This window comes from Cyclopterus lumpus, chromosome 9 (genome assembly GCF_009769545.1).
Source record: "Cyclopterus lumpus isolate fCycLum1 chromosome 9, fCycLum1.pri, whole genome shotgun sequence".
Lineage (NCBI taxonomy): Eukaryota > Metazoa > Chordata > Actinopteri > Perciformes > Cyclopteridae > Cyclopterus > Cyclopterus lumpus.
In genome coordinates, this window is record NC_046974.1 from 6,856,842 (window position 1) to 6,877,977 (window position 21,136).

Here is a 21,136-nt window from a genome sequence, read left to right on the forward strand (position 1 = left end):
CACAATGCCCTAGATTGTAATTTATGGTTAGCGACCAGTAAACTTCACAACTTTTTATACAACTAATTAAGCCCAACATGTTTTTTTATTGTGAAACAATGTACCATGTGCTGTACTTTGTACTACATATCATATACTTTCCTTGAAAACAGAAATAAAATCATGTCCTCTGAATGCACAAATTCCATGTATTTGCATGTGAATATGCATGTGGCCGTTTGCTCTTTTATCAAATCACTAGTAATTGTTTGAATTGCAGACAGGTGTGATCTATCAAATCACTAGTAATTGTTTGAATTGCAGACAGGTGTGATCTATCAAATCACTAGTAATTGCAGACAGGTGTGATCTAATTGAGGCCAATTGACTATTAAATGACTGTTCATTGGCAGGTGTAACTTTAACAAAAACACACAGAAAGGGGTTTCATTACGTGCCTTTACTTGGATAATACTGACAACACCCCACCCCTCAGACCTTCACTAATATTTATGGACAAAGGCTGTAAATCAAAACTTAAAACACAGGTATTACTGTAAACACAAAATTAAGTGAGGTAAACAAACGAAAAAATACACAGCCCTCCCATGTCATCGGAACACAAATAGATGTGACATTCAAATATGCATAACAGCGACTGTTCCTTTTTTTCCTTCTCATGTATGCCCAGTTTAGTGATCATCATGTATTATATCCATATTTTCTTCACTTTTCCTTCTTCTTTGACTTTCCATAACATAAGCTCCATGCAGGCAGCAGCATCGTCCTCAGTGTCATGGCCACAAACTGCGAGAAACATTAACGCCATGCATTTAGTCAGATGCACACATTGGGAAAACATGCATTAGCAATAAATTACATTTTTCAAGTTTTGGTAGTATTTTCTCAGATATTGTAGACCGCTTATAATACATTTCTTTATTTCAATTGGGATTAGTTTCAGTTTTATGGTAGAGTTTAATTTCAATGGACATCCAAATAAAACAGGCACTTGTACAGTGGCTGTAGTTATCCGTGATGACCCACCACTCTCTTGGATGATCCTCCTGAGGTAGTCGGCTGTGAGGTTGTTGAGGGTCAGCTTGTGAGGGAGGCCCAGACGGTGAGGGAACACCACCGATGTGTCTATCACTGTCCCATGGAGCAACTACAGAAAAGAAGATATCCGACGCTCTTATTACTGGCGGTAGCTTCTTGAAAAGTGAGAATTACTCCGCACTCATGAAGAATAGGGACAAACGCGAGGTAAAAGCAGTGTAACGGGATAATAATATCTGATGAGAAAGTACCTTGGACCTAAACCTTTGATCAAAGTGGGTCGTATAATGTTAAATGCAAATTAGCATTTGTTAAACCCTTATGCTGCGTTCACACCAAAAGCGTTGAGAATATTCGCAACGCTTTTGGTGTGAACGCAGCATCTAGAAAATACACCAGTATGAATTTGCTCTACAACATGAGTTTTGACTGACGTTTACATTCTTCTTCTTTTTTTCCTCCCCAAAACTTTATCAACACATTACAAATCATCGCCAGCCCGAGAGGTGGAGTCCATGCTTCTTTGTTCGGAAAACTAAAAAGTCTGTTTTATAAAAACTTTTTTTTTTTTTTCTTCTTTTTTTTTTAAATAGGCAAGTGAGTCTTTGAGCAGGGAGAAACGTTTTGTAGTCTTTTTTTTTTTTACATCAAAGTTTAAAGGTTTTGCAAAAATAAATAATATCTCTCTAGCTTTGTTATAATACAGTTAGGAGCAGAGTAAAGCTGCCATGCAGTTGCCACAAGAGTGCTTTTACCTTCAGAAGCACATATACATTTTCTTTTGATAAAATGAACATACCATGATATTTACCGTTACCGTTCATTATTATAAATTATACCGCTGTATTAATTTTAGGCCATACCACCCAGGTGTATGTCCTTACCTGTTAGATTCTGGCCACACTTCCTCTTGGTCAAAGCAGTTATGTGTCTGGCATACGTTTCATGATTGAGACTCTCCTGTTCAGGGTGACGAGGGGGGGAATACTAATTGACATTAGGGTAATAGTAGTCACCTTCAGGGCACAGAGGTCTGTTTCCAGGCCGTGTCCAATCAGAATGGTGTCGGCGCTGACGAAGCTCAACAAGGTCTCCTGCACCTCTCTGAGGGAGGTGCGGTTACCCTTCACATCTTCCTCACAGATGCCTGAAAACCTTGACAAGTAAAGTGTCACGCAGGCTACTGATGGAACAGCTGGCCGATGAAAAATATATGAAGTCGTCATTTGATGCATCACTCTGTATTAGTAATCATTGGACATTATATCTGTTGCATCGTTATGTAAAATACTAGAGTCTTTCGGTTAAACACACACACACACAGGTTATTATGAGAGAAAAGTAGGTGTACAGAAGACATTTGGTTCTCTAAGAAACATTACCTGGTGTTATAGTCAATGACCTCATTATCGGGTCTGATGAAGGTGTCGTAGACGACTTGCACACTAGAGTTGACAACAGTCACTCTCGACAGCTCCAGACCATGAATGGTATAACACTATGACAGAAATGAACACAATAAATGTTGTTTACACTGCACACTGAAGGCCAGCTAAATATAACAAATGATGTTAAAGCCACCCACAGACTCACTCAGTTATGTTTGTTTTGACATCTGGCAAATGTGTACATTAAGGGGGTTAGATAGTAATTACTCAGGTGTTTATAAAGTGTATTGGGGAAAGGATCTGGAATTGAATATATTTTCATTCTGTCAAATAACCAAAGTTGGATCATTTCTTTAATCATATATCTAATGAAACATCCACAAATGAGTTGTGGTTTAGTTTGAGTTTGGTGCTCAACACTGGGAAGATTTTTTAAAAATGTATAAATAAAAATAAGCTGATCACCATTTCACAATCCAAAGAGTAGACCCCGGGACAGCTGGTATCTGAGGGATGTCTGGGGACAGTCGAAACAAACCCATCCATGCTGATGGAGTCATGGACATGCACCTGTAGTAAAAAAAAAAAAAAAATCAATCACACATTTACTCACCGGTTCATTTGAGGAAGTTTTAGGCAAGAATCCAGTTACGGAAATAATCTCTCGCTCCGTCTTTTCGTACCTGAAACACTTGACATCCAGGAGCTCCCATGACGCCCTCACAGCAACTGTAGCGCGTCTCAACGCCACCTGGCACTGTTGGCCGTTTCAAAATGTACACAATGATCTGATGGTGTAAGCTATATAATAAACATGTGTTTTTAAAGACTTACAACTATGGTACACTCACCTTTTTCTGTGACCCCTTTCCCATAGTGGTAATTACACTCCTCCTTACGGATGTGTTTGCCCATTTGGTTCACGGAGTACGTGGATCCACAGCGACAGCAAATTCTCTTGAGGGCTTCAAGCCACAAAACAGAAGACAGTAGGTTAAATGTGTTAAGAACATCAACCCTCATTGCCTGTACAGCACAAGTCGAGTGAGCTCTCTAGTGGACAAATGTGAAAATGGCATCAAATGTCATTTATGAGAGTATAGTTGGGAGTATAGCGTTTTCACTTACGGTCTGCGCTGCCTTTCTTAACGTCAATAAAAAGAACACAAGAACCGGGTTTCTCTGGGTGCTGGACAGGATAGTTGCTCTCAACCAGCTTTTCCTCAGTCAAAACATAGTCCCTCAAAATCTCATACAACGCCATATCATCTGGTGGAAAGACGCAGTCACTGAGACGCTGCCACAATATTTGAATGAAATGACAAATGCATTCAAATAAAAAAAAAAGAAAGAAAGAAAGGAAACCAGATCTCACCGTTTCCTTTAAACTCAGGATCAAGTGAAATGTTGCCTTTGTATTGTTGGCTTTTGACTTCATTTTCATCTGCAACAGAGAGCATAATAAATGGATTTAATATAAACAGCTGCGTCGTACCAGATTTCATGAAGGTTTTCCAGAAGGTTTCAACCTTTAGCCGTAACAGCACTTTGGTTCTTCAGCCTCTTCAGTGCGTTCACGGCAACACTCAGATACTTGAGTTTGTTCACGCTGCGATTGTACACGGCCTTCTCTTCCGCAAGAGCCTATCAACAGAAACGGGGTTAGAAAGGAGAGATTGTAGTCCCGACAGGGAGGATTACATACGTGGCAAAAGGTCACCTTTTCAAAAGCCTCATTAACGTTTTCTGTCGTCTTGAGGAACTCCTCCGTAAACATGTTGACATAACGCTGTCGGATTTCATGGGGCACTTTCTCCTTGGCGGCCTCGCACTGCTTCAGTCTACGTTTAGTCGTCACAGCCTAAAAGAATAAAGTCATTATTAGATAATTAACAGACGAAACGTGCCTCAAGTCTTTGAAAATGGTACCCAACAAAAGGCTGCTCGTTTCACTTATCACCTTAACAGCGGTATGGACAGCAGCTTGAGGCGCGGCGAAAGCAGCTGGACTCGAATGTGACGATGCAAAGGCCGAGGCCAGCGAAGGTTTACGTGCCGGCGCAGGAATGAGCACAGGCGCCGTTGTGCGGTATCTTTGCAGAGGCATAACTGCAGCTGGATGGTACATCTGTCTCACGGCGAGCGTGCTCGTATGCACTTGACTGATCGGGGTAAGCACCGACGTAACTTGGCTGGAACTGGAGGTGCCAGGCAGAGGGAAGATGCCCTCTGGGAGGATCAAGTGCAAGTTGTTGTCCGCCCCGATCACGGCAGTTCCCAAAGATATGTAGTTCATGTGCGCTGTGGAATGAGACAGAAACAGGGTTTTGCATACAAATAACAAAAAGGAAAGAAATGCTGCTTGATCGACACATGAGACGACAGAGCAGGGGTCTCGTTTATGAATTGAATACGAATTGAGGCCGGACTGTAATGATGGCTCTCAAATGTTTAAATTCACTGAATATGAAGCGTAAATTGTGGATTCATCATAAACAATCAAACCAGCTGTGTTATTTGTCCTTGTGAGCCATAACTATTCCATAAGCACCTCTCAATTGTGACAGTTGCAAGCCACTTCAAATTCTGCAGGGAATCAATAGTTTTTAATAATCTTCTCATGGGCTGATGTGCATATAAGACAAATTACAAATTTAGTTTTCAAATAGATTTTTTTTTGGTTGAAAACGCTGCAACGTTCTCGACTTCATTAATTTATTTGATAGGAACAGATGCAATGTTTTATTTATTAGATAGGAAGGGCGTGGAGACTGCGGGAAATGAGGCGGCTCCACGTAGATTTAGGATTCATAAAAGAAGAATGCTCACTGGTAAGTAATGTAAGCCACATTCAGTGTGGATCCTACAAACCATTTTTATAAATGGGACCCCAGGTCTGCAAGATGTTTTACAGTTAATATACTGAATGTCTAACGTTACATAAGACAGCACACAAGTAACAACATTTAAATTCAATAAAAGCTTCAACTTAGACAATCAAGTGCATCGTTTTTCCTCGTTTTACCTTTGTACTTGGACGATATTTGCCGTTGACAATTTAATGGTAATCTTTCAAAGAATTTACCTTCATTAATCTCATCCTTGAGAGATAACAAATGCTTACCATGTTGTACAGGAGCAGGCTGCAGGTTTTCAGGGGTTTGAGTTAAAGGAAAAGATGCACTCTGGGTCTCTGGCTTCCTCTGACAGGCGGAGGAAACAACAAAGGCCTGACCAGCTTTGACTGAAGCAGTCAGCATGGAGGCTCTCTGCTGTACCTGCTGGATCTTAGAGGTGCTGGAGGGCTGGGAGGCAAATCCTGACACTGCTGGCGCACGCAGGGGAACCAGCACCTGGGGCTGAGGTCTGCTCTTAACCACTGGCTGCTAAACAGAGCACATGCATCAAATCATGCCTTCAAAATTATAATTTTAGGCTTGAAATTGGGAGGACAGTGGCCCAGACAAAATAGGCCATTCTGAAGTATGAATTGTAATGTATATTTATTTATCTAGGGTTAAATATACTGTACACAAATGTACTTACATGTGTGAATAAGTTTACATGAATGCATCATTAAAAAAAAAGAAGAAAAAAAGGTTTGAGACTGAAAAAAAAAGCTGCGACAAATGTTTTTTTAATAGTTTTTAAAGCACCATGTACCTCTGTATGTTTGGCATCATGAGCCACCCTCTTCTTTCCTGGCAATGCTTGGGGTTTGACGTTTAACTTTGGCTTCTCCACATCTACAGCGCCAACCTAAAAATGAGTGAATGTGAAAAATGGTTAAGGGGGAAACGATTGTTACACTGCAAGGGTTGGGATAAACGTCTTCATCTTGGCCCTCGTCACACAGCGTACTTACAGACGCGTCAGGCTGCTCCTCATTTCCCTTATCCTCATTGGCCTCCATGAAGATCCTGTAGCATTCCTCCATCGGATCACTGTCGGACAGCTCCATTTCAGAGTAGTTAAGCTCCTCTTCATCCGAGCTGGACGGAATGACTATAACTTCTTCATTATCGTCAGTCACGAAAAGCTGTCCAGTTGATGCGGACGATAATTCAGCTGCGATTGCCAAACTTGACGCAGACGAATGGACTGAAAGTGGTTCTGCCGGCACCGGGTAGCTTTCAGGTGCAGCGGCTTTACCCTGAAACCATCCTTGCATTTTGATCGACGTATTCTGGCTTTGTGGCAGCGCTGAAGACCACGGACTGCTAACCCGGTCCTGATCTGCTGTCTGGACCTGCTCGGCATGTTGTCTGCACGGCGAGTTCGAGTTAGTATCTGGAGCTTCGTAAAAAAGTGAATTCTTTGTTGGAAAATTATATGGATTCATTTCCCCAACACAAGGGGGCAGCTCACACTGAGGAAATTCAACCTGAAACGCAAGTTTGTCCTTTTCCACCAACAGATTGTTGCCGTTGGGATCTCGCTGGTCTGTGGTGGCGGGAGGACTTGCCGCTTCAGGACTTTGCTCAAATACCTTTTCAGCACGAAATTGATTAATTTTCTGATTTTCACTTTGCACGTCTTCTAAATAGTCAGCTAAATTAACTGCACTGTTTTCATAAAGATTAAACAGACCTTGATCGTTTTCTCCATTTTTCTCAAATGTCGATGACGGGGGAGTTGATGCATCTGCATTTAGACGTAAAACGGGCTCCGTTTCGACCTTCTCCACTTTGTCCTGGAGGGATTTGCCAGCAACAAAATCGACAGGATTCGGAGCTTTCGCTCTCTTTTTGTCCGGAGAGGGAGGAATGTCAATAATCAGGACACCGTCTTCATTAGAGTCATCCAGTGGCTCTGGAGATGGAGACTGGGAAAGCAGAGACTGATGTGCGACTGGCTTCTTTTGGTCGCAAGGTACAGCGTTCCTTTTCAAACCTTGCCCATTTTTCACTTTTTGCTCTTTGCCCGATGAGCTGCCAGATCGCAAGCCAGCAGAAAAGTTGGACAGAGGGTCATACTCCAAATCAGTCCTTGGTTTCGAGTTGTCAACCACGTACTTCCTGGCTCGGGAGTACGTTCTAGTAGAGTCTGCGCGTGACGACAGCCCATAAGTGCCTCCATCTACATTTTTAACCCCAGTCTCGGACTTGGAAACTGAGTAATTGGGTGCAGTTTTTATGCTGTCTGCCAGTACGGTCTGGTAGCGGGACAGTCGCCTCTGCTCATGTTCCACCTCGTGCCTCACGGTTTCAATCTCCTTGTTGATTCGCTCCAGCTCCTGGAGGGAGTCATCTTTAGTCTCATCATTCGATGGATAACCAGTTTGCTCTCCTGCACAAAAGGGGAACATGAAATGGCACTCGTTAGTGACACAGTGGATTACAATACAAATAAGTGGGGCGTGCGTGGTGTGGTGACATGAAGCGGTGTGCAGAGCATTCATCTTTACACTATCAAGACTACGACAGACCCCAAAATGTGCTCAATATCAAAATTAAGATAACTTCTAATATTGCAAATAGAGTGCCTAATAAAAAAAATCCCAGACGAAGTGCAGCAGAAACTTAAAAAAGTTTTTACTGTGAAATTACTTTGTAGCTAACGTCACATGCAATTGAAAGCTTTTACCAGACAAATGCAACAGGCTGGCCGACGCACACCCGACAAGTGTTGCACGCTCACGTTGCACCTCAACGCACTGACCTGCAACGTCAACCGTCGACGAATGACACGAGGCACCAAACGCGTCCCGCAACTCCGTGGCATGTTTGTACAGACAGTAAGGCCGCTCGCAAAGCCCTCGTTTTAAAAACGGACAACGTATGCCATCAAAGAGACCGGACGAGGAAAACATCGGGACGCGTTTCGTTTGACGAGTTAATTGACTGTCCGCGCGCCAGGTGAAGTTCTCGTGACGTCAGCCTCGTTCATATATAGGCTCTGTTCAAGTCGCGAGCCGAGCGATACATTAAATGCGACATTTTTAATGTGTTTTATTTTGTTCCTTGAATGTTCATATTTTAACACTCAATCAAACTAATTCAAACCGGAAACATTAAAACAACAACAACAACCACAACAAAACTAGTCATGACAGGTGATATTGCGGTTCATTGTGTCGCCGTTGGTCTTCCGCGCCGGCAGGTGGCGCTGCTGCGCATAACTGAACTGGGACCCGCAGTCCAGGAGAGTACTTTCTCTCTGTTTGGTGCACTTTCCCTCCCGCAACAACAACAACAACACATCTGGGATATTAAAAAAAACACTTCCAAAATGGATTACAGCGAGGGTGAGATGGAAGAAGATGAAACTGAGTGGAATAACAGTTTCGTGGATTCAGTCACCGCTGCTGCTTCTGGTAAAGTATGAAGACTTGGCAGGCTTAGGCCGACTATACATGTGTATACATGTGTACACTTATTATGGCTTTAAGATGTCTTTTTGGCATGCAGATAGAAACAGGGGCTCAGTCTAACGCCTATCTATACATGCAGGATGGTAATTAGCGTGTGTATAATCTCTGGTTTCAGATCCAAGCCTCAATAAGACATCAGGACCAACACCTGCTCACAGAGTCATTCTGCATTTCGACCTGGACTGCTTCTATGCTCAGGTGGAAATGATCAGAAACCCTGCACTGAGAGAGGTCCCTTTAGGTAAACAGGATCCACCACGAAAAGATCTTAAGTGTGGCGGAAGAATACAAGTTGACGGAATACTTTTGTGGTTCAATAACGTGTCTCTCGTGTCATCAGGTGTTCAGCAGAAATACATCGTCGTCACCTGCAACTACGTGGCAAGAGATCAAGGTGTCACCAAGCTGATGTCTGTGGCCGTCGCGAAGGAGAAATGTCCTCAGCTGGTGCTGGTGAAAGGAGAAGACCTGACACGCTACAGAGAAATGTCATATAAACTGACGGGTAGGCAGGATTCTCAGCAAAATAATAATGCTGTATTCTAAGACAAAGAGTATTCAGAGTAAAATTCAACCCCAAAACATACTGAATAGACAGATAATAATAATCACACCTCATCTGTGGTTCCATTTGCTGAAGCAGAAAAATAATTGAGCAACACAAAACAACAGAATATCAGGTTCTGGTGTCTCAGAAATAAAGAAACAGTTACATTAATCTCTAAAATCCACAATGCAAGGCAAACGCATTTGAGTAAAGTGTAAAAATCTCACATACATGCTACCACTATTCCTACTGCCTTGCCTTCCCCTTTTACACATACAATATATGTATTAGTGTGTTAAGCTCACGCTATTCTCTGATTATTAGGTCAATTGGAGAAATTACATTTTTGCTAACATCGTATATATGTCTTAGTTCTTTCTTGACCTTTTCTTGTCCTCCGTCCAGAGCTGCTGACGTCCTACTGTCCACTGGTAGAGAGACTTGGATTTGATGAAAACTTCATGGACATCACAAAGATGGTAGAAAGAAGGCTAGCGGAGACACCGGAGTCGTACAACTTTTCATTTCAAGGACACGTCTACAACCGTCTCAGTAAGTCACTCGACATCTGGCTCATGGAAGCCAGGAAATGAGTTCTGAAACAAGCCCAGAAGCTAAAACGTTGTTGCAGTGCATTGCAAATATTTGCATTGCGCTCTCAGTTTCACAACACGTGAAAAGTGTACTTTTTGGTATCTGTTTATCAGGACCACAGATACTTTTTTCTGTTTTTCCTTTCCTGCTCAGGTGCAGATGTCAAAGCAAGTGATCATCCGAGGTTGGCTTTAGGTTCACACATAGCAGCAGAGCTAAGAGACGCCATCCACAGCAAGCTGGGTCTGACCGGCTGCGCTGGCGTCGCCACGAACAAGCTGCTGGCCAAACTGGTGTCGGGCGCCTTCAAACCCAATCAGCAAACCAGCCTGCTGCCTGAGGACATCGGCGACATCATGGGCAGCCTGAGCGGTGTCCGCAAAGTACCGGGTATACGTACATGATCAGATGATGTGTAACTTTGTTGTCTTTAGCAATTTCTATGTGCAGTATTGCTTAAATATTTTTCAATTCAAAACCCTTTGGATGTGTATAACTTGTTTTGTATGTATGTGTTTTTTAATCAGTCAATCATTACAATACAACAAGTACATCCACAATCCAATATACTAAACAGAAAGACTGAAAAGGTAGAAGCATAATGCATATATATATATATATATATATATATATATGCATATATACATCTTCTTTTAATCCCTCTTTTTAGCTTTTTGTACAGTAAACTTAGAAACATCTCTCAAATCATATTTACACTCATGTATTGAAAACAACCGTTGTACAAAATATCCCTGACGATAAATCCTTCAGGGGTTGGTCACCAAACAGCGAAGCGACTTCAAGCCCTGGGATTGGTCAGTGTGAAAGACCTTCAGCTCTTCCCATTGGGCGACTTGGGGAAGGAGTTTGGAGGTCCCAGTGCCCAGCGCTTGAAGAATCTGTCCCTCGGCGTTGATGACTCGGCTGTCGTACCCACCGGGGCCCCTCAGGTAGACGAGCGCAACCCTGAAATGAATCTTCTTCGCTCAAAGTTGTTTTGCGACAGTCTGACGAACTAAAGTGACGTTTTGTTCACGTTTCAGTCTCTCAGTGACGAAGACTCCTTCAAGAAAATGTCAACAACTAAAGACGTTTTGGAAAAGATTCAAGAGCTCCTGAGCAGTCTGGTGGAGAGGTGAGATAACTGTCGTGGGGGATTCTTTTAAAAGCTCCAGCCATTGAATCTAACCTCAGACCATCTGTTGAAAACTAGGATGCACAAAGATGGCAGGCCACCCCAAACCTTCCGGCTGACCATCCGTAGATACTCAGCGACCAACAAGTGGTTCGGTCGGGAGAGCCGACAGTGTCCGATACCCAACCACGTGGGACAGAAGATCACCTCCGGTGAGCTCATGCACCAGCAAGGACGATGTGATGTCCCACCTTAAACGGCTCAGGATGGCTTATGTTGACACTTGATCAGGGTTTCCACTCACCGTAAAAATACTTTAAAGTGTATTTAGTCCTTAGCGTTGATGGCCATGAATGCACTCCGTTTGTTCAGTTCTCATCAGTATTCCTCAGCACCGTTTTATACAACAAACAGCAGGTGATGTTCACTATGATTCGTTGGCTTTAAAATGCCATAAGCACAAAGCCTCTGTAACAATGGCAAACTTTAACTCCCTTAAATTCTGCCAAAGCTTCTCTGCTCGTCATCTCCATGTCCTGCTGTTCAAAACTGGCATAAAGGCAATTGTTTTTCTGTTGTGTTTCTATAGACAGCGCTGATGATGCTGTGGTCCAGCTGGTCCCGTTGGCCATGAAGCTCTTCCACAAGATGGTGGACTGCAGCGCCGCCTTCCACCTCACCCTCATCAACGTCTGCTTCAGCAACTTGCAGACCAGGGGAGCTGCCGTCGGCGGAAAGGGCTCCATAACGTCTTTCTTCACACACAGCACGTCACAAAGCCAGGTGACACGGCAAAGTAATCGTATTCTGGCTTTTTATTGCCGTTACCGATAGTTTACATCCGGGTATCTGCAGGTCTTGAAATGTAAAAAATAAATAAATTAGAAAGTAGTCTTTTTTAATTTTTTGATTTCCCAATTGATAAACAATGTAATTCTACACAAGACAGCATGCAGTAAAAAGAGCAAACCAACAATACAGAGATAAATATCTTAAACATAAAATAAGTATTTACAAGAGTCTTAACTATTTTGTAGTGTTAGTTATTAATGTTTTTTGTGTAATTTCGGGTGTTGTGCACCTATAAACTTAAATAGAATCGTTGTAGGGGTGCAAATCGTGTTGCGTAAAGCACTTTGAGTGGTCTGAAGACGAAATAAATCCATTTACCGTTTACCAATCAAAACATTTTCATTATTTTTAAATAGATACTGGTTTTCCATCATACTATGAAAAAGTCCTCAAAGTCTTCAGTATATCGTGGTGAACAATGCTTACTTTGTGCTGAGAGAGATCTTATCATGTCACACTTAAAAGACGCCTACAGGAGTTTTTCTTCTTAGAAATTGTATTTTGGTACAGTTTCGTAAAAATCATTCATCCTCCTCCTCTTTCCTCCTCCAATAGGACGCTTCCTCAGATCATCAGTTGAGCGCACACGGCGTGATGACTCAATTCACCCCGCCTCAAAAGACAGTAGCCACAGAAAGCCCTCGTGGCTCTGGGGCAGAATTATATGGGTTAAATAGAAAACAGAGGCCTGCTGTTGCTGTAAAGAAACCTCCGCTTCAGAAAGAATCCTGCAGTACAACGAGGTCACACCCAGAAATCCCTCCTGGGACGCATCGACTGCCCCCAAATGTCGACCCCGAAGTGTTCCGGCTTCTCCCTGAGGAGCTCCAGAAGGAGCTGTTATCACCTGCTGACACAAACTCACTCCCCGGTCTTCCAACGTGCTCACCTGCTGCCGTCAATGTCCCCAACATAACGACAAACAAGTCGCCGCAGTCGGTTAGCGACTCACGAAATATCAAAGACGTTGAAGGAGCCGTGGCGAAATCGGACCCACCAGACTGGACGACTACCGTGAATCGGAGGCCCGAGGGCTTGAGCGCGTTTCTGGGAGAAAACGTCACGGAAGAAGGGAGACCGTCGTTTCCTCGGCCTGCTGACTGCGAGTTCCCGGGAAATGTGGACCCTACGGTGTTTTCTGAGCTTCCGCCAGACGTTCAGAGGGAGTTGATGTCTGGATGGAAGCAACAGAAGGCCGTCCTGAAGACGCCGTCATCCAGGAAACCAGGGAGGAGAAGCCCGATGATCAAAGACAGAAAGGCTGCAGGAAAAGGCACTCAGGCAAACAATCTGTTAAAGTACTTCAAACCCTGAGCTAAGGAACATCCCTTTTGTTCTGTCTCGTTCTCAGGTGATGTGTATACAGGGAGTGAACAAAATAAAAGAAACGCTTAACTGTACAGTAGCTCTGGAGCAAGACACAAGTTGGGGGCAACTACACATATATTGAGGACCACGGGTACCGGGGAAATTATTTCTGATGCATCACTTACAAATACGGCAACATTATGTACGACAACATTGAGGGAGAAGTCTAAAAGATCATGCTGAAAAAAAGAAAATTGCATTGCAAAAAAAGAGGAAAAAATCGTTAGAATTAGATTTACATCAGCATCAATTAACACAATTAGTTAAGTGATCAATGATTTTGTTCATTATTGGGTTGTAACAATAATTCCATTGCCCATTTAACTTTGAGCTAAAAATACTTTTAAATATATCTCAGCAGTGGTTCAATGCTTTAAGGTTTAGAAGTGTGCGTGAAGTCAAGAATTAATGTTTTCGTTCCATATTGATCAATATCTCTGACAATCCCGACAAAAGCAGAGAAATGTTCGTATTTGTGTTTCTCTTTTTTTTACGTCCACCCCTGTGAGTCAGCAGTAATGTACCTGTTTTGAAAATAAGAAAATATATTGTTTATAAAACTTAATATTGATTTGTGCCTTGAACATCATTTGCGAAATCTCCTTTTACCTTATCATGTTACCATTTTGTAAACATGGATAAAAGTAAATTCCCAAATATTAAGGGTACCTAAATTAGGTCTTTAGCGTCGGGTTTATTGTTTTGATCTTTTTTTCCCCCACATTGTTTAGAAAAGCAGGATTACTTTGCCTCTAGAAGTGGGGCCTCATTAGCTGGTTGGACGATGTCCACTGAAATCCACACAGGTTCACATTATTCGACATTCGATATTATTTGACATCCGCCTTTTTTTTGTTGTGGAATACCAGAAAACACTAGATCTGTCAGCACGGCTTTGACCTGAAACTCCTCCCTGCATCACATGTAGGTTGTGGGGGGGGGGGGGGGGGAATGGTTCAGGATGTGTCATCGCATCACGAATGAGATTATTTTAGGCCATCGGGACAAGTTGAGCGACATCTGATGGGGTGTTGGAGCTTCTCCCAAATAGACTAGCATGTGTCATCATTATTTGTTCTTCTTCATTTTAAGTGAAACTGTGTCAGTGGGTGTTTTGAGGAAACCACTGAGACCGCTGCAGGTCAGAGGGCCGGATAAGCTCATCTTCTCATCACACCGCTGACTGCAAAGAATAGAATATCATTAAACATGCACATGGGGAATGACTCCAGATGTCACGGTTGGCATCCCCTTGTCCTGCCACTGCTGTGGCGCTATAGAATCTTTCTATGCCGTGACCTTTTCGAGATACTCAAGGAAATGAATGGCATTCTTCAGGATTAGTTTTCTCTCGCGCAACACAAATGTGATCGTCAATCCTGCCTTTTATACGGGACCCTTGCCTGGGCTGCAAGTGTGACCGAAGCGTTTGCAACGGCGTCACGCAGTGAAATAAATTCAATAAAAGGAGTTCTGTCTGTTTTTTGTTGTTGTTGTTTTTACTCTGCAAAGTCTGGGAACAACTGGCGAGACATTTGACTGCTCATGTGGAAGCCAGCTCCAAGTCATGTGCTCGCCCCCGTCTCTGATCAGGGCCTAACGAGTGGGGAGTTATGACGTCCTGCTAAGCCTGCGCGATGGTCCTGCACTCTTCAGGCTGAAAACTGCAGCTTATAGGTGGAACTATTTTTCTCTCTCTCTCTTAACTCCCAAGGTTCATGATCCATCAAACCAGCGTACAGCGTTGTACTGTGAGTTCAACTCGGTGGCAGGTTGAGCACCATGGCTGACCAGGACTATGACTATCTGATCAAGCTGCTGGCACTCGGGGACTCGGGGGTGGGGAAGACCACTTTCCTCCACAGGTACACCGACAACCAGTTCAACCGCAAGTTCACAACCACAGTGGGCATCGACTTCAGGGAAAAGAGAGTGGTGAGTGATGCTCGGTACGCATACGAGGATGATTCTTGAGTTAAAATGTGTGTAACTTCAGAGGTTTGGTTCAGATTTACAGGGGGAAAGGTGTCGATGGGAAGACTGAGAGGAACTTCAAAGTCCACCTTCAGCTTTGGGACACAGCGGGACAAGAGAGGTAAATGTAATCTTTATGATAACGATATTTTTTTTACGTTTAGACGTGTTCCTTGAAATCACCAAATATCGGACTTTTGCAACTCCTAGTGGTAAAACCCAAGAGGAAATATTAAAGGAGATATTAATGTCATTTTAAGGTTCGTACTTGTATTTTGATTTTTTTTCTACGAGAACATCTTTGCACACTTTGACTGCCTGCATATATATGACTATATTGACCATCTTTCTAAAAACGCTCCGTTTTAAATCTCTTCCCCTCCCTGAATGGTCACCAACGTGTTTGCAGTTCATCTGTACCAAATGTGTAATGCTAATCCATCCAACAGTGCTTGAGACATTTCATTTAAAACTGCGAACCTCAACCTCATGGGGGTGCTAGAGGAAAAGTCAGTCGGATTCGCCCTCTGGGGTCCATGAATGTCTTTTCAAAATATCATGACAATCTATCTGTCTGTGTTCAGGTTCCGCAGCCTCACCACCGCTTTCTTCAGAGACGCCATGGGCTTCCTGCTGATGTTCGACTTGACCAATCAGCAAAGTTTCCTCAACGTCAGGAACTGGATGAGTATGTGTCATCTCAGCAGCACTGCTCTGCTGCAGATCAATACTCTTTTTTTGGATCAATGTTCTCTCTCCTGCTGCCACTAAAGAGTGAGTTGCAAAGTTGAGAGAGAGAGAGAGAGAGAGAGAGAGTTGAGAAACATAGTTTGAAGTCAACACTCGTGCACCTCTATGTGCATCTTCATGGTTTTGAATGACGTCCTCTTGTGTGGGTTCAGGTCAGCTGCAGGCCAACGCGTACTGTGATAGTCCAGACATCGTGCTGGTGGGCACCAAGGCCGACCTGCAGGATGTGAGGGATGTTAACGCCAGACAGGCCAGAGATCTGGCAGACAGATACGGGTGAGGCATTGTAGCACTGTTGTTTGTAAGTTACAGTGTAGGAAAGTGTTGTAAATTGTAGTAAAGTGTAGTGAAGTGAAGTGGGGTGGAGGTAAATATCTCCCTCCTGATGTGGGACGCGAAGAACTTTTGCTTTTTATCAGAGTCTAAATGTTGGAACAATTATTTTATTTACATATTAAGTATTTTGTATGAAGAACAAACTGAAACATTGAATATAAATAAATCAGAAGGAAGCGAGACAGCGTGCAAAAGTTTTCTCACACATTATAGAACAGTTTGAGATGCTAATACTGAGATACTTTGAGTTTCCTGACTGAATCATAATCAGAAAGTTGTCCAATTTTACACTTTGCATTAGTATTGTTTTCGAATGCTATGATATAATAATAAAAACTGTAAATGCCTAATTAATGTATAGAATGGTGAATAATGTATATGGACTAAAAACCTGCCAATAACTGTTATTGTAAAGTTGCAACAATTAATCAATTCAACAAATAATATTAATAATAATAACAACTGTTCTGATAATTGCTTAATTTCTCTTCTACAACAGAAATGCCCCAACAGTTCTTCAAATTAAATCTTTTTTTGCACATGTTCTTATTTAAACTAACTAAACATATTAACCTAAGTATTATTGTTTTATACTATTTTTGGACCAGTTGGATTGAAATGACTTTGACTAAAACATTAATGAAGAGTATGATAACAGTTTCCTGTTGTTTGCCTTGGCTCTTACATATGGATCACAAGTCATGATTTTTGAGACTTTTTTTCCATTGCATGTTAAATATTAAGTGTGTTTACAACTTAATTGATATTACTAGAATTTGAATTTTTATATTTTGATGACCAAGCACTAAATAAAGTAGGTTAATTTTAAGATTGAGATTAGAAGTGAAAAACAGACGATACCTTTCTGCTTCACAAACTTGTGGAAACCTTTTTTAGAGGTTTTCTATTTTTTCCCCAACCAAACACTGAATATTTGCACTGCTTCAGGACTGTAAAAAAAAAAAATGACCAGGGTTAAAAGTAGAAACACGGTTGTGAACCGAGCACTAAAACGTCAATAAACTCCTCTCTCCGTTCCCGTCAGCATCCCCTACTTTGAGACGAGTGCGGTGACGGGTGTTGACGTGAACCAGGCGGTGATCGCCCTCCTGGAACTGGTGATGAAGAGGATGGAGCAGAGTCCTCAAGGGGCCCCCAGCACTGAAGACAACGGCAGCTCCGTCACCAGTCATAAAGTCCAGGAGGCTCCTGTCCGCAGCATGTGTGGCTGTTGATGTTTCCACCAGCAGCCACTCTTTTCACATGTTCCCCCAATGACAATACTGCTGTTTTCTGGAGCTTGACATGGGACATGCTCGGTGTGATCTTAAAATCAACAAAAAAATGATCCATACTGAGGAGGAAAATCGGGCCCGATATTGTTATTACAGTGTGAATTCCTCTCTTGACATCTGCCGTCTGCCATGTTATTTATTTACAGCTTGTGCATTGTGAGAATAGAGAGAGAGAGTAGAAGGAAAGGAGTACACGATTTGTATATAGTAAGTGAGTATTGGTAGTGTTGTAAAAAAAAAAACTGGAATGTTTCAAATGCACCAAGGTGTTCAGAAAAGTAAATTCATTATCAGAGAAAAATACTGTTTTTATTTGACACATTGAGGCATTGATGGAAGGAATATGCAGGCACATAACGTATATTTATCATGGAGTATAATCAAAAAACATTTAGGACATGGTTACATTTCCTATATGAATGATCGTTTTTTTTGTTAGAACAACCAAGATAGCAAAGTCACTTACATGATCTATGACTTTTTTTTTACGACATGTACATAAGCAGCCAAGCTTTTTTATGCATAATGGAACAAAGTTGCCATGCAGATCGAACACAAGTACAAGAATGTTAAAGGGTTGTTGGAACAAATCCTGTATAGTGCTGCGTTTGGAATAAAGACGTTTTATGTTTAGGTTATGTATATGTCAAAGTATTGTCATTTACATGTAATGCACTAAAAGCTATACCGGTATTCTGACTGGAAATACAATCCTCACAGACTTTGTTAGCATCAATATTGTTTACACACATTCTACACATTGATTTTGATTAAATTAAAACGGAAACAAAAATGACCTGCATTCATGTCAGTGGATTTTTCCCGACATGTCAATCTACAGAAAGACATTCGTGGAGTCACAAATAAAAACCATCACATCACTTTGGCTGAAGCCCAACAAAATCTAAAAGGTTAAAATGATTTGTGTGCCACAGAAAAGTGTTATTCAACATCAAATTCAACATCAAATAAGGTGAAACTCCATTTCTTATACAATAATACTTAGTTAGTTGTCATTCATCTTTCAAAATCCCGAAACAATCTGTATCAAGCTCCTTTGAATACGTGGTCTTTGGTGTACCTACAAAACATTCCTAATGACAGAAATTATCCTTAAACGTACACATCTATGACATCAATTAAATGGCCTACAATTCAGCTAAAATTCAAACTTTTTTTGATCAGTTATGTGTTTTCATGGTGGCGACTGCACTGTGATTTGGTGACGAGACACAACAATCTGAAATGTTCATCTTGTCTCAAGGAGACGGACATAAAGAAACGCTTTGTGTGGGACGGGATGTCGAACAAACGCATACCATGCTTAGTATGAATGAATGAGCACAGAAGCACGCCTTACTATCTGGTAAGTGCGAATGCCTGCATTGCCCCGTGTCTTAAACCTCAGCCTAAGCCAGAGAGTCATGAGACGAGTCATGTGGCCGGCTTTCAATCCCCCTTCCCCCCATATCCACTAGTCTGCATCAGTCTTTGCATGACAGGGTGGACTGTTTTTGAGAACCCAAGATTATCTCCAGTTACAAAAAATAAAGCTTGTTCATTTGTAGAGGTTTGGTCCCATGTGGAATATATTAGGGTTCTATTTTTTAGCTTTCAAACGCCTCTCATATAAAGACACTGGTGATATTCTTAAGGAATACACCACCTGGAATACAAACTATAGCAAATAATTGAATTTTTACCCTCAAAACAATCTTCAAAAAGGTTGTATAAAACTAGCCTAAAATATTTTGTTAGTGCCTCACATGCAATGTAATTTAAATGGTTCATGCTCTTTATACGAGATGCAGTAAGTCATATAACATTCATTAATTTCTTCGTTTTATGACACAAATACTGGAATCAACATGGTTACACAATGAATAAATAACGTTCCCTTCTTTCAACAAAAGCTGTATAATAAATAGTGCATTCTCTTCTTTAGTATTCTTTCATAATTTAAATAGTGGTAAACCTTAGTTGTTGATATTGAAGAAACTGTCCGAAAATGTTGCATTTCCTGATTTTTTCTCCCCGCGCTAGCGCCATGATTTAGGTCTCAAGAAACGGTGGTACCCTCTGCTCCTTCTTGTTTAAAAACAGTTAAACAATTAAAGTTTAGTTTCACAACTAGTCCTTACATAGTAGCTGTTACGACTGTAAATATGTACACTAACTAAACTGCAGGTGTAATAGTTTCGACGTAGCTTGCTACCAGTGTTAGCTTGCTAATATAAGACCTGTTTAGGTTTAAGAGTAAAAAAGATCATGTTCAATTTGACACATCTGAACGGTGCGATAATGTAAACTTTGGAGATATGAAATTGCACGTCAGAAAAACACTTCAAATCACAAAATGATATGCAAGTAACATTAGACCGAATGAACTTGCATCATCGGATATCTGCCAATAGCGCTGACCTGCATGAATACCAGCCTAACTCAGAAACATCTACAATAATGCATTCAAAACAAACATTTACAAATAATTTGCAGAACCCAATTACATCCAAGATATCCGACTTTGATGAAATGCCTTTGTCGATTTGGGAAGTAACGTTAGTTGAGAAGATTGCTACCACTGTGTCTGTATGTTCAGTTAGCTTATCTTAGCTTAGCTTAATAAAAGAGACCGGTAATTTAGGAAACACTAACCTGGCTCTGTCGAAAGGTAACAAAATCTACCACAACCTGGAAAGCTCACTATTACCACTTTATATCCCTTTTAAATGTGTACATGAAATAGAGACAATTTGGGTTTTTATATTTCTTGGCCCGGATGACTTCCTACGGTCTGAGGTTGAAACCCATTTTCTAAACTGCTTCTAAGTTAATTAGGACTTTACACACAAACGTAGGAATAGATTTACAAATAGCTGGTGCAACTTCAGCCCCAGTTTGGGACTCTGGTGTACATTCGACTCTCTTTTTCAACTTTTTCACCCTTTTTGAGGTATTTCTTTTATTGATTTTACTTTCTATATAAGAAAAAAATGTAACACAAAACAAGTATTTCCCATAAGGAAAACCGCACTTTTTTGATCGCATAGCAGACTAAATGTTTTTTTTAATCCAGATAGTTAAAAGTGTCTTTGAGGATTCTGGAAATACCTTCACAACAGTGGTAAGTGTTGTTAATAGACATTCTGGGTATATCTTTTTTGGGAAATCAAGTTTCTGTGACTTAAATGCAGCCGCTAGCGTGGCAATAGACTTGTTGGAAGACATTTTTAAATGTCCTATAATCTCAAAACCTAATGTAGGCAGATACCACTTTCTAAAACTCTGCATTCTAGTGACAACACAATATCGTCTGTCCATGAATTTATGGCTTGTTGTTGGAATGTCAAACATTATTCCAAAAATTTGAAGTGGACAGTCACACTGTCTACAGAAAATAAAAGACACAAAAGTACACATATATATATATATATATATATATATGGTATATATATATATATATATATATAGTATATATATATATAG

The 21,136-nt window shown here is 41.3% G+C and overlaps 3 protein-coding genes across 5 annotated transcripts; 2 read left to right on the top strand and 1 right to left on the bottom strand.

Moving 5' to 3' along the window:
- Nucleotides 1-424: 424 nt before the first annotated feature.
- Nucleotides 425-8,238, bottom strand: zgc:152968 (uncharacterized protein LOC564848 homolog). The gene is made up of 17 exons (XM_034540764.1): nt 8,088-8,238; nt 7,017-7,715; nt 6,292-6,722; nt 6,090-6,185; nt 5,551-5,812; nt 4,387-4,727; nt 4,147-4,287; nt 3,956-4,070; nt 3,802-3,870; nt 3,555-3,695; nt 3,278-3,391; nt 3,110-3,183; nt 2,892-2,996; nt 2,421-2,536; nt 2,055-2,193; nt 1,027-1,147; nt 425-786 (listed from the first exon to the last, which is right to left on the bottom strand). The coding sequence occupies exons 1-17, from the start codon at nt 8,236-8,238 to the stop codon at nt 689-691; spliced, it is 3,213 nt and encodes a 1,070-aa protein (XP_034396655.1). The 3' UTR covers nt 425-688.
- Nucleotides 8,239-8,549: 311 nt separating this feature from the next.
- On the top strand, nt 8,550-13,860 carry poli (polymerase (DNA directed) iota). 3 transcript variants are annotated; one of them, XM_034542341.1, is made up of 10 exons: nt 8,550-8,742; nt 8,915-9,040; nt 9,140-9,304; nt 9,752-9,898; nt 10,094-10,330; nt 10,712-10,890; nt 10,984-11,075; nt 11,154-11,287; nt 11,665-11,858; nt 12,483-13,860. In XM_034542341.1, the coding sequence occupies exons 1-10, from the start codon at nt 8,658-8,660 to the stop codon at nt 13,239-13,241; spliced, it is 2,118 nt and encodes a 705-aa protein (XP_034398232.1). In that variant the 5' UTR covers nt 8,550-8,657; the 3' UTR covers nt 13,242-13,860. The 3 variants fall into 3 exon arrangements, with proteins under 3 accessions (XP_034398232.1, XP_034398234.1, XP_034398233.1); XM_034542343.1 differs by having other exon boundaries at nt 8,561-8,742; nt 11,665-11,871; nt 12,483-12,711; XM_034542342.1 differs by having other exon boundaries at nt 8,632-8,747.
- A 40-nt stretch (nt 13,861-13,900) lies between these two features.
- On the top strand, nt 13,901-21,037 carry LOC117736790 (ras-related protein Rab-27B-like). Its single transcript, XM_034542345.1, has 5 exons — nt 13,901-15,230; nt 15,305-15,390; nt 15,854-15,957; nt 16,172-16,295; nt 17,401-21,037. Exons 1-5 carry the CDS (start codon nt 15,078-15,080, stop codon nt 17,588-17,590), a joined length of 657 nt encoding a protein of 218 aa, XP_034398236.1. The 5' UTR covers nt 13,901-15,077; the 3' UTR covers nt 17,591-21,037.
- Nucleotides 21,038-21,136: the final 99 nt, after the last annotated feature.